We start from the raw sequence: 13,827 nt of genomic DNA on the forward strand, positions 1-13,827 counted from the left end.
GATTCTCAAACAAGTTGAACTCAGGCCTCAAGTCTCGAGAAAAAAAGAAAAAGGTGTGCATTTGTTATAAAATCTTGCACATCTACGCAGAACGTTGAGTAAACCAAAACAAGCGCACCAACCACACGTGTCAGCCAATCGCTCAACCCGCTTGGGAATCGCTGGGACGCACGCCAACCCCCCCACCCCCCACCCAGAACAACCTCTGTCCTTACAATCGTTTTAAAAACACTGAATCCACTGCATATCTGCTTATCAAGGTGGTTGCTTTGAAGTCAACCCAAAATTATTATTAAGACTTGTTCATAATTGTGTGCTTTCTTTTTCTGAAGCATTAAACATTCCCTTTTTTCAATTGATACAAACTAACACTTCCCATACTCGTTGTCTGTCATACCACACAGCACAAGTTCATTTAACTCTTAATGTGGGAAATGAAATAGGGCTCAAGGGTGTTTGCACCCCCACATGGTCTACTAAGACAATCCAATCGGTAAATTAGTCAAAATGACCAGTTAAATAAAAAGGTGTGTCTATCATACACCTGGTTGTTGCTCAGCGCTGACACCTGCTGGACAGAGTGCGTTTGTCAATGCACCTGCTGTGACAATGTGTGGGGTGGTATTTCTTTGTTCATTTATTTTTTTGGTAACCACTTTCACTCTGGTGTCCCTATTTGGGGCATTTTATATGTTATCGAACATTACAATAAAGAAAATAGCCAATCTACAAGCAGCTTGTAGATTGGCTATTGTTCCAATAGCTGAAGTATAACACAGGTTTTAAGTGGTTAAAAGAAAACCTACAACACATTGGTTATTTCTTTCTTTTGTCCTATCAGGTCATGCCATGAACTAATTAGAATTATATAAAGTAGGCCTAGATAAAAAAATAAAAAAAAACATTTAAAAGAAAGAACTAATATAAAAGCACATAATAATATTAATAAATTATTAGCTTAATTAGTTGAACAGTGTGGCTTTTTATAGCATAATGAGAGAACGAGTGTAAACATATCCATCTCCCTGGCTGACTCTCTAATAAAACAAATACAAACTAAATAAAAAATGCATTTGGTGAACAGCTGCACATTGTTTGTTAAAAAAGTGACAGAACAACAAGCGCGAGAGAGAGATAGCGAGAGAGATACAGAGACATAGGGGGTAGAAACAATCTATAACAATAATAAATAGCACATTCCGGTACATTCCAAAGCATCCGTTTACGATTCTAGAATTCCAGCTCAGCCAGTTTGACCAAACGTACCACATGTTGTAAAGCATTCAATGTAATGAACAAATATAGCAATTAACACAATCAACTATAGGGCTGGGCCATATTATGGACAAGATGAAATATCACAATATGTTTTGACCAAATACCTCAATATTGTCAATATGTTGACGATAATATCGAATTGTGACAATAATATCAATTTTCCTTTTTTAATTTTTCAAAAGAATAGCAATCTACAAGTTCAAAACGCGGCACAATGTGTAGATCGGCTATGTCCACTATTGCAAAACATTTTTGACATTTCTTTATAAATTAGGCCTTAAGTTAATAAGACCAGAAAAAGACAACAGTTATGTTATGTCATATTACGATATTACGACATCCTAAATCCCAGACCTTGTCTCATATGTAGGGTTGGGATCCGGAACTGAAGGAAACGTGGGAACGGGATCCAACATTGAGGAACCGGAATGGGTTCCATTCCATTTGGAACCGTATTTATCACACTGTCAGAGCTGGTACGGTACATGGACTTCACTTCATCTGCTAGACAATTACAATACTGGTGGTTCTCAAACCTTTTAATTTCAAGGATCACCATGACTCTGAGAGTGTACAAATGGGTCCATTTGGTTCCAGTACACTCAGTTACAGACCTGTAAGGGACCATTTAGAACCCCTTCAACTTACCCAGAGCACTGGACCTCACTTTGAGAACCACTACAATAATACCTATATATGCAAAAAGAAAGGGAATCGTTCAAATCCTCATGGATCCCAACCCTAATCATATCCCGATATTGATATGATGTGGATATTAGGCCTGTCACAATTATTACATCATTGCCTAACCGCAATTATATGAGATAATCACAATTATTTTTGCATAATTGTCAATCGTTTCCATGTTGAAAAATGTCATTTTCAAACATTTTTCCACATAAATACATATTGTAATGTTCCAATGTTCAATGCAAAAAAAAACACAATTAAATCGTTAATCACACTTATTTGTGTGACAATTAATCGTTAACTTAAATTTGTATCTGTGGCAGCCATACTAATCATATCACCATATTGATATGATATGGATATATCGCCATACTAATCATATCACCATATTGATATGATATGGATATATCGCCCAGCCCCACATCAGAAAATAACTACTGTACGATGGCAAAGTGACAAAGAGTTTGTTTTTTTCTTGAGTCAGTTTCATGTAACTCAGTCCTGTAAAGTGGCTTCCAAAAAAAGAAAATGTCAAAAAGGTTTGTGAAGGTCAAGGCTCGCCTCGAAAAAGGAAAAAGATATAAGGCCCCTGAAATGAATGAACGTCTCCTCCTTCTTCTGTTTGTTTTCAATTTACTCCCATGGGAAAGAAAAGAGGATACAATACATCTCATGTTAAAAAAATGGTTTCCCCCGCCCACCCGCGCCGTAAGAAAAAAGAGCTGTTTAAAAAAAATGCACAAGGCTATACCATCCTGGAGTTAGTGTCCGACGAAAAGTGTCCCAGGTTCTGTTTTTGCCGACGGCCCCGGTTGTTTTTCGGGCATTTCCTGAAAGTGATAGCATTGAGAGCGAGAGAATGAGAGAGAGAGAGAGAGAGAGAGAGAGAGCGAGAGAGCGAGAGAGAGAGAGAGAGAGAGAGAGAGAGAGAGAGAGAGAGAGAGAGAGAGAGAGAGAGAGAGAGAGAGAGAGAGAATATATTTTCCTGTTGTCAATTGACTTTAGCTTACAGTTTTACTGCACTAAAAATCCTAGAATGACACCATGTACTCACGGTATAAGAACCTTTTTCATAGATAGCATCATAGACTTGTCATTGTTATTGTTATTATTATTATTATTACCAGTAAGACACCTGAGGGCGAGAAGCGACCTCTTTGAATGGACAGGTGGGCCTGTTGAGAACTCTAGTTTTCGCCAGCTGCCGGGCACGGCTGCACTAATAACTTTGGGGCAGGCCCGTCTAGAGTTTGAATGGACAGCTATAAGTCAAAAGGGAGACATCGAAGCGGAAGGATGGATGGGGAAGGATCAACATATGGAACTGACCAGAAAGGTCTTTGTCAACCATGCAAACGGGCAGGCCAACATGACACTGGAGGAGCTCTACAACCTCCTGCAGTCCGGTGACACGGCCACCTGTAAGCGCTTGTTCCACTTCGGCTCCCATCTGCGCGGCACAGCCGCTTGGAAACGTGCACGACGCTCTGAGCTGCTGGACGCCAAGGGCCTCCCGCATTTATTTCTCACTTGGAGTTCAGCTGACGTGCAGTGGAACCTGCTCCAGCAGCAGGCCGAGGGGAACGGCCTGATCACGACGTGAGAAAGAAATGCGGGAGGTCCTCTGAACCACTACTGAACTGAACTCCATCCCTGATGATGTCACGTGATGTCACAAGACCTGGGCACCATATATGGGAGCATTCCCCATGCATGGGGATTTTGAAAGATACACTGACTGCCTGACTGACTGATGGGAAATGCACGATTTCATAGTAAATGCGACCTGCGGTCGCAATTACATCTTTATTTAAAGAGGCAGGTAATGCACCACTAAAATACTTAGTTGACTTTCTTTTCAAAAAACGTTGTGCCATCAATATTGTACACAATCATCCATTTTATATTGCTCACGTACCTCCTGCAGTACCTCTGCGTGCCCCAAGGGAGTGCACATGGCCCCATTTAAGAACCACTGACACACTGGGCCGTTTTACCAGCACTGGGCCAACAATGACTTGTATAATGAAAAGGTCAAATCAATATATAAATATTATTACATTGATTGATTGATTGATTGAATGAGGCTGTGTGATAATGCCAGAGTCACCTCTGCAGGAACCAAGTCCATTCACACATATTCTGTGTGGCTTTGGGCCAATCACAAGTGAACTGAATGAAGCGTTGGACTGAATTGGACAAAAAATGCACTTTTGATGCACAACAGCACTTTAAAAAACGGTGCTGGTAACGTTTTGTTTTTAAGGATAGCACCATGCCACTTTATTTATTTATAGGTTGTGCGTGGTGTTGGTAACTCTTAACTTTTCCATATTAATTGCACGTCATCATACATACTGGGGCTCTTTTTAAATGTTTGTCCATGTTTTGTTTTAGTTTTTAGCTTGTGTTTTTTAAATAGGCTCTATGTTTTATGTTGCACTGCCAATAACTGAGGGGAAACGGTATTTCATGTTCTTTTGTAAGTACATAGGAAAATGACAAATAAAGTGATTCTGATTCTGAAGTCTCTGTTCCCTCATACTATCCTCAATATGTAGAATCAAACCACTTACACACTATTCCTTGTCATTCAACAATATCCAATCTGCAACTTTACAACAGACGCTCTTATCCAGAGCGACTTGTAAAAAGCAAGGTGATCACATACATACAATGCAGAGAGACAGTGTAGTGCCTCAGTAAACTACTGTACATTGAAACTATAGGATACCAGGTTAACAATGAACCCAGCATACTGTTTAAATAGCATGCTATCTAGGCCTAAATAAAAGCTATCTAAAGGAAAAAGGTAAAACAAAAAAAAGCCTAAGTAACAAGAAACACTCTTACAATGCATCACAATGCATTCTGCCCCTCAGAATAGGGTTGGGGTTGAAGTGGTTAAATACTGTATGCTTTACAAATTAATTAGATTGAAGTTGATGCCATTAGTCAGTATCAAAATAGCAGGGGCAGGAGCTACAGCTATTTTTCAAGATTTCTTTTTTTACAAAGACGGGACAATTCCACTATTTTGTTGTCGTTTTATTTAGTTTTGTAAATACACTACATAGTTTCAATTAGTTATTGTCTTCTTCTATTACATTTTTTTCCAATTATGTTTATTTTGTTAGTTTGGATTGTAATAACCCTGCACCTCATTACATTGATTGATTGATTGAATACTTGAATACTACTCATTCATGTAGTGCAGTCACAGGTTTATGCTAAAAGGATAACGTCTTGTTTCCATTGTGGTCCATTGTTGTACTCCATTCATCAGTAAGCTCTGTCACCCTTACCTTGTGATGCACATCACCACGGCAACGATGATGGCGATCTGCACGGCTCCGATGATGGCTGCGATGAGGACGTAATGCAGCTTCTGTCCACTAGGGACGACGTAGAGAATGTTGAAGTCCTGGGGCTCCTCGCAGTGCGGACCCTTATAACCTGCGTCACACCTACCAGGAGTACAGGACAGTATTAGTGCGTGTGTGCGTGCGTGCGTGCGTGCGTGCGTGCGTGCGTGCGTGCGTGCGTGCGTGTCTGTGTCTACTGTACGTGTGCGAGGACGGATACGTGCGTACCTGCAGGTAGCTATGTTTTGTCTGAGCTCACACTTCCCGTGCACGCAGAAGCCGGCATAGCTGTCAGAGCAAGGCAGTCCGGGGATACCGGCGTAGAAGCCATCACCGTGGTCCAAGCCTTTGGTTTCTGAACACCACAGAGGGAGAGAGAGAGAGAGAGAGAGAGAGAGAGAGAGAGAGAGAGAGAGAGAGAGAGAGAGAGAGAGAGAGAGAGAGAGAGAGAGAGAGAGAGATAGTTAAGGCATGCCGGTGTTGATTTCGACAGCAAATTTTTATGCAGTTTTAGTCATAGTTTTTGAATAAAATTCCATTTGGTTTTAGTCATATTTTAGTCATCTGCAATGTTTTAGTTTGACTGCAGTTTTAGTCGACTAGATATCATGTGATTTTAGTCGAATAAATCTACAGTTGATTTAGTTGACTAAAATGTTTTCGGCAGGCCCTGATGGTGTCGTAATGGCAGATTTTACATGCTGAAAATAGCCGATCTACAAGATCACAAGGCATCGGAAAACCTCTCCCATATCTTAACCCTTACAGCGCTAGCATTTATTGAAAAATTAGGATCTAATTCACACCAGCATTTCTTCCAGTCGAGCTCTTATTTTGAAAAGCCACATTTCCAGTCTACAGGAAGTAGTATTAACCTAGGAAGCTGAACGGAGCCTGGACAGGCCTTGTTTACAATATGAATCCAAACCGGGGCACTGGAGAGGTCCACATCGTCGGCTCTGTGCCGTCAAATAATCGTTGTTTTGACCAAAATGCCATCTGGGACAAGGAATAGGAGATACAGGCGATTGAAAGAAACAGATAGAATGGATTATTATGGCGACGACGATCTAAGATGGGCGATCCAGTGCTGTGCTAACAACATAGCTAGCTAACCGGCTAACGTAAGTAGCATTATGGCTCGATCGATCGAATGCACTATAAAAACGCAATTGCCATTAATCAACGGCAATGGCAGTAAGCGTAGTGTCAAAAAAAGGCTTCAATTGACCTAGATGTACGGCAATGGCGCTGAAAGAGCATTCAGAAGGTGCCTTCCTAAATACATAGGCTACTTCTTTTCTCTAGTGCTAAGCTTGATGTCACATTTCTCAACCACGTTTTAGCTCGAGACCCAAAAGACAAACTTGATGATGTAATCTTCAAAAGCCATGCATTGGAGCGCCGATCAAAAAAGGGATAGGCTATTTTCACGTGACCCATAAAAATGGGTCCCGAACCACTGTTAGGGAAACAGTGGTCTAATCTTGGTCTAAGCCCCTGCAGACATCAGTGGGGACCAGAAAAACTCCTAACCTCTGAGATTTGAAATGGAGACGTGAACGAGGAGAGACAGAGGGAGGCCGTTCGGAGAAGCCGTGTCCCCAGAGAGATACAGCTGATACCGAGGCAGGGACTGAACCGGGATCCATAAGACTTCATAAAGTAGAAGGAGTTATTTTCTTCTGCCTCAGTGTGAGGTTATCTCGCAGTTAGCCTGGCTAATAAGCCAGACCGAATCAGCCGTTGGCAAAAATAAATTGCCTGCCGGCGGATTACCACACGACAGTGTGATTTGAGTCTGGCTTATTAGCCAGGACTGAACATTTCCCAGGTTGGTGAAGCACATTCGACAGTGGGGCAGCAGTGGCTCAGGGGTAGAGTGACCGGGCTCCCCCAGAGTTAGTGTCGAAGTGTCCTTGAGCAAGACTGTGCAGCAATGGTGTGTGAATGGGTGAATGCACTGCACAATCTCTGTAAAGTGCCTTGGATAAAGGCGCTATATAAATGCACCATTTACCATTTACGTAGGGCGCTGCACAATTTTTGTGATTAGATATTAATGAATGTGATTGGGGGGGATACGAGTCTGGTCTGCTCCTACAGTATAGAGTAGATTCTGTGCATAACTGGACGTGGGAAGTAATCAGCCTCGGAATGTTTTGTTATAAATAAAATCTACAGTTAAAATGAATAATATATATAAACTAAATCTACAGTTGATTTTGTCAACAAAATATATTTTGGTGGGACTTGATGGCATCATAATGGCTGATTTTACACTTGGTTGCATGCTGCTATTTTCAGAGTGCAACCAAAATAATTGTCTTTCAGTTCTAGTAGTTCTACTAGATTTCTTCTCCACGATTCCCTCCCTAACATTTTAGTCTAGTTTGTATTTGTTGACAAAATTGCCAGTATGTATGTACACTACAGTATTTAGCCGTAGTTTTTTAGTCATCATAGCTTAGTTTTAGTTTTTATGTTGTAGTTTTTGTCAGTGAAATGTCTTCATAGTTTTAGTCTGCTGTGCATGTTTGGTGCTATTTGTTTACAGATCGTTCATCATTGTGGACTCTAACATACTGTAGTTAGTGCTCGGTGTCAAAGGTCCTGAACACTAAGACGGAATCAAACCCATGTTGGTGACACATCGCTGACGTCTTACCTAAAACATCAGGTTTGAATGGACTGCTGTCATCTTTCTTCCCAGCTTTCTCTCTGTCTGCTGAGGAAACACGCACGCACGTACGCACACGCGCGCGTGCGCACGCGCACACACACACACACACACACACACACACACACACACACTATGGGTGAGTGCGTGGGTGTATAAAAGCCTTCATTTGAACCCGTCATTGTTTTTTACATTATGAAATGAGTTATGAATGCTGCAGGCAATAGAAAAACAGTAAACAACACATTGTTTAAAAATGATGCTATGTGTGATGCTGTGTCTGTCTGTCTGTCTGCCTGCCTGCCTGCCTGCCTGCCTGCCTGCCTGCCTGCCTGTCTGCCTGTCTGCCTGTCTGCCTGCCTGCCTGCCTGCCTGCCTGCCTGCCTGCCTGTGTCTGCCTGTCTGTCTGTCGGAGTAGAAGAGAGGAGAGGATGATGGGAGAGGCAGCGTGCATGTTTGTATTCCCTGCAGATGTTGAAGGATGTTTAGCAGCTGTGTGACATCTGTCAGGGAGGAGGAGATAGGAGAGGGTGATGGATGGAGGCAGGCAGGCAGAGGGAGGTCAGAGACAGAGACAGACACTATTAATATCTGCATACGTTTGCGTGTGTATCTGTACAGTCGTTGACAGTGAACAGAAGGCGTGTGTGTGTGGTAGCTCCGCAGGACACAGAGCGCTGTGTAGAATGCTAAACAGATGGATGGGAGGTGCGAGAAACAGTAATACCGTAGGCGCGCACGCTCAAACACATGCACGCACGTGCGCACACACACGCACGCACACACAGTCACACATACACACATGCGCGCTCATCTATTTTTAATAGTTGCATCATTGCAGAGGGAATATTGACAGAGCCTGGCTGTCTCCTGTTTGCTTTGAACGTTACAACTACACAGCTCTGTGTCAGCTCTCTACCTATCATCTGATAGAACAGAGAGAGAGAGAGAGAGAGAGAGAGAGAGAGAATTAGATGTGTATGCATTTGTACAGTATAATATGAGTCTGTTTATGTATGATCAATATTGTGTGTGTGTGTGTGTGTGTGTGTGTGTGTGTGTGTGTGTGTTGTGTGTGTGTGTGTGTGTGTGTGTCTGTTCGTGCATGATATTTCTCACACCTCCCATCCATCTGTTTGGATGGGAGGCTTCAAAAATAGCCTACATATTTGTCAGTACTCTTTTAAACTCAAATATGTCATTAAATAAATAAACATTCAAGCAGTGTTAAACATTCAAGACCTATTTTTTGCAGACTAGTTGCATTGATTTTAATGTATACGCAGCAGAAACTTTATCTTCTTTAGCAAACATTGCAGGTACCCGTAATCCTATTCTTTGCAGCGTTGAAGGTAAAATGCCCTGGGAGATGTTTTAGGACGCGATGTGGTTACATTTTGCTTAACGTTCGCTACTGTATCATGCATATGCAACTCTCAGAAATTAGTTAAAAAAACACCTGCGATTAGTTGCCGATTCGATTAAATTAGTTGGCAACTAGTTCAATAATTGATTCATCGCTGCACCCCTAGTTCCAACTATACCTTTGGGGACATTTGACCCTCAAAAGCACAGTGCACGTACACGCACAGCGCCGTCGCTACAGTACGTATACGCGCACTGCGAGTAGGGCAACACGCCAAGGGGGGCAACAAAATGTGCCAAAAAGTCCCAAGCCGAACCTCATAATAAAAATCTTCTCTGTGGCTTCGGTGTGTAATAAAGCACGCCCATGTGTGCGTCCTCACAAACGAAGAAAGTAGCCGATGTCGTCGGGAGCAGCACAAATAATATGCCAGTAGGGCCACCAAATCGTCAGCGACGTCCCGACACACGCAAACACACAGACCCTTTTAAAGAAGAAGAAGAAAGAAGAAGCAGGTAGTCTTTGAAGACGATGAAAAGGAGGGAGAGAAGAGAACAAAGGGCAGGTGACGAGTCACCACAGGGTCCCTGCAGTTACCACAGCCATGAGAAGCCCCCCACCACAAACTCAACCACACACACACACACACACACACACACACACACACACACACACACACACACACACACACACACACACACACACACACACACACACACACACACACACACACACACACACACACACACACACACACACACACACACACACACACACACACACACACACACACACACACACACACACACACCTCTCAATGCCACCGAGCCAGTCACATGCACACTGTCGCCCACGGCAACATCACCTTCCTTCCATCACCTGACAAAACATAATCCATGAGAGAGGAGGGGAGAGAGAGAGAGAGAGAGAGAGAGAGAGAGAGAGAGAGAGAGAGAGAGAGTGTGGATGAGTGTAGAATTGCACATGTAATGTTTAGAAGCTGCAGTGTGTAGAATGTTCTGCCTAGTAGTCCCGCCAAAGTCCCTAAAGCAGGTTCCAGGTGGTCCCCAGCTAATTGATGGAGAGTTGGAAACCAAATGGACCCTTAAATCTTAAACTGAGTTTAGAGCATAAAATGAAACTCAAGAATTAAATCATTGTCAAACATCTGCATTACTTACAGGAAGTCCACACAGTTAGAGAATGAAGAATTGTTATTTTGATCACCACATCAATACGCCATGGGATTGTGGACAGAATCTCATCCAACAACAAGTCTTGGGTCTGAGAGGCTAAATCTCATAAAATGGTGGTTCGTGGCTCAATTGCTGAATAAATAATGGACCTTGATATGAAAGAGGACTAGGGTCCGATCAGACTTTGAAGATATGAACCTTTGGTTGCTTTGCCAACATCAGAGTTTTATACAAACAAGAAGGCACTGGAGCAGCTCAGACGATTTAGGCCCTTATTTTTAGAGTTTTGTACTCTGTGCCGGCGGGAGCCAAATGGAGGAGTGGAGAAAGCATGTGCAAATTTTGGCTGTTTGAAGACCAAGCTTGCTGCGGCATTCTGAATAACAGTTTAAGTCCAAATTTTATTCTGACCCCTCCACGAAAAGGCCTTGTTGTCCTGACCCCTTATCCATCATTTATACATTATGGATAATTAGTGTGGACTTAAACTGTTTTTTGTCTGTAGTACTAGAGTGGACATTCCGGTAGGCCAGTAAGGAGAGAGTTACAATAGTCACATTTGATATGACTGAGGACTGGATAAGGAGCTGGGCTGACTCCTGGGTGAGGAATGGTCTAATCATTCCAATGTAAACCTACAGGATCGAGTGACTGCTGTAATGTGTGCTTTGAATGACAGCTGACTGTCCAGGACAACACCAAGGTTCTTGGCTGTTGGAACCAAAGTCACCAAGGCGTTGGAAATAGTTAGCTCCTGCATGGGGCAGCAGACACAGGGCTCACATCCTCCTAACCTCACACACTAGCTCTATCAACGTATCCTTCCTCAAAATCCTGCACACTAGCTCAATACAACCTCAATACAACCTCTCCTTCCGTCGCTCCCCTCACTCGCCCCTCTTCACCCCCCCCCACACACACACACCCCCAGTCACCCAAAAACAACCTCACACCGACTCAGCGTTTCGCTTTCACTCGTCCTCCGCTGCCACCCAAACACAATAACACAGCGAGCCGACGTCACGCTATTCTGATAAATTGCTTATTTCCGGTCATACGTCAAATGATACATAATTAGGCTTTCAGCGGCCTGCCGTGACGGGTGGAGAGAAATGATTCCTCTTGATGCTCTGCTGAGCTGGCATCTGTTTGTTTTTCTTTCTGGCGAGGTGGTGGGGGAGGGGGGAGTCTGCCGTCTGCTGGCTGGCGTGCATGGCTGATGGTGAGGGGACAGCTTGTCTGCCTGGCGAGGGTCTTATCGCACTGCACGTACCGTGTAGCTTCGAGGGGGGGAGGACGCGAGGGTCCCGCATCGACGCACTTTTCTGTCAGACAGGCTCTGCGTCGCTCGTGATAAGTCGGGCATTTTGTGGCTGCGGCGGCCTATTTTGCCAGCGTGGAGACGCTGGAGCGCGGCGTGGCTAGCATGCTAATGACCCCTCACATGAGTCTTGGAATGTTTTGACGTGACCCTGAGGCCGTACCGCTTTCAATACTTTTTGAAAGCCGAGAATAGCCGCTCTACAGGCTCATGACATGCATCGCATCATGATCTAAAGATCAGATTTGAGATACAGAGGAGGACGCGGTATGTTGTGAGCTATTTCTGGCATGCAACACTGGCATGCAGCAAAGTATAGATCAGGCATTCATCTGCTGGGTTGTAGTTCCCAACAGGCATTCATTCCCAACGGCAAAACGGGTTTCTCCTGGAACACACAAAGAGGTTGTGACTCTTGCGGAAGAAATTACAACTCCAAACACTAGTTCCTCACGGCCCATAATGCCCTTGTGGGTTTCAATCCAGCTGAACTTTATTGGTTTGAACTCTGACCCCTGGTGAAACTCTAATATCACAGAGAAGAGAGGGTTTTCATCAACTCGACAGCGTATCGCCAGAGAGAGAGAGACCAAGTGATGTCATGTCTCTATCAGTGTTATTCAGTGGTTGAAATACTCTAATTTTTTCTTTAGTAAAAGTAGAAATAACACGATATAAATATACTCTGTTACAACAACAAGGCTTGTATTACATCTTTTATCTTTTTTAAACATAAAAAAAGAAAAATAGCTGCTCTAAAAGCTCACAATACGATGTGATGAATATAACAGATCAACAAGCTTACAGCTTGTTGATCTGTTATTTTTGAATACCCGAAATAAAAATATATAGTGACTACAGCTGTCAAATATCTGTAGTGGAGTAAAAAGTAACAATATTTGGCCTCTGATATGCTGAGTAGAAGTATATGTAAAAAGAAGTAAATTCTTCAAAATTATACTCAAGTACAGTACTTGAGTAATGTGTTCAGTTACATTCCACCCCTGGTCACGAGAGAGAGAGAGAGAGAGAGAGAGAGAGAGAGAGACATAGAGAGAGAGACAGAGAGAGAGAGAGAGAGAGGAGAGAGAGAGAGAGAGAGAGAGAGAGCGTGTTATTGACTCGGAGGTGGAAAATCTTCTCATCTCCGACTTCATTTGAGCTCTCAGGGCGCGCTGGAACCTTGCTGGATTTACAGCAAGAAGAACTCATTCCAAGCCAATAAAGTGTCCTATAAAATGAAATCATTTTTTACAGGCCTGGGGGACACGCAGGGACACGCAGGGGACACGCATGGCCACAGGCCTGGGGGACACGCACGGCCTGGGGGACAAGCACGGCCTGGGGGATACGCACGGCCTGGGGGACACGCACGGCCTGGGGGACATGCAGGGGACACGCAGGCCTGGGGGACACGCACGGCCTGGGGGACATGCACGGCCTGGGGGACACGCACGGCCACTCCACTCAATTCACCTCCACATTCCTCCCATTCTCTTCCACTGACAGTGTCACAGGTTCTTTAAAGTGCCACAAAACCGTCCTAAGGCTGATTTCATAGTTTGTCTTCCAGTTCATGTTAAAAACTACAGCAGATTGCACAGTGTCGGGGCTCGAACCTGGGACCTTGTACTTCTAAACCCATTCACTTCTAAACCCATCCACCTAAACCCATTCATTCATTCATTCATTCAGATACTACAAGTTAAAGTTGTTCAGTACTGACTTTAAAAAATACTTAGTATAGTAAAAATGACAATGCCAATGCATTCAAGCAAGTGTTGAAATCACCCCTCCCAAAATTAAATATATATTTTTTCAACCACACTATATGATAATTATCATATAGAGCTTTATAACACTCATTGTTCGATTTGTTGATTTATTTTAAAGGGTAAGTGATTTTAGCTCTATATTGCTATAGTGTTCAG

At 43.3% G+C, this 13,827-nt stretch overlaps 1 protein-coding gene across 2 annotated transcripts in view; it reads right to left on the reverse strand.

The window, feature by feature from the left end:
• Positions 1-227: 227 nt before the first annotated feature.
• The window catches only part of tmeff1a (transmembrane protein with EGF-like and two follistatin-like domains 1a), a 95,531-nt gene continuing 81,931 nt past the window's right edge, over positions 228-13,827 (reverse strand). Inside the window, exons 7-10 of one of the 2 annotated variants that reach the window (XM_079488721.1) lie at positions 8,002-8,058; positions 5,562-5,688; positions 5,274-5,435; positions 228-2,798 (exon numbers count right to left, since the gene is read on the reverse strand). In XM_079488721.1, the coding sequence (XP_079344847.1) occupies positions 2,714-2,798; positions 5,274-5,435; positions 5,562-5,688; positions 8,002-8,058 (431 nt within the window). In that variant the 3' untranslated portion in view covers positions 228-2,713. Of the gene's footprint in view, positions 2,799-5,273; positions 5,436-5,561; positions 5,689-8,001; positions 8,062-13,827 lie in introns of both variants that reach the window. The other variant, XM_079488720.1, reaches the window with a different exon arrangement.

Source organism: Electrona antarctica (genome assembly GCF_951216825.1).
Source record: "Electrona antarctica genome assembly, chromosome: 19".
NCBI classification, from domain to species: domain Eukaryota; kingdom Metazoa; phylum Chordata; class Actinopteri; order Myctophiformes; family Myctophidae; genus Electrona; species Electrona antarctica.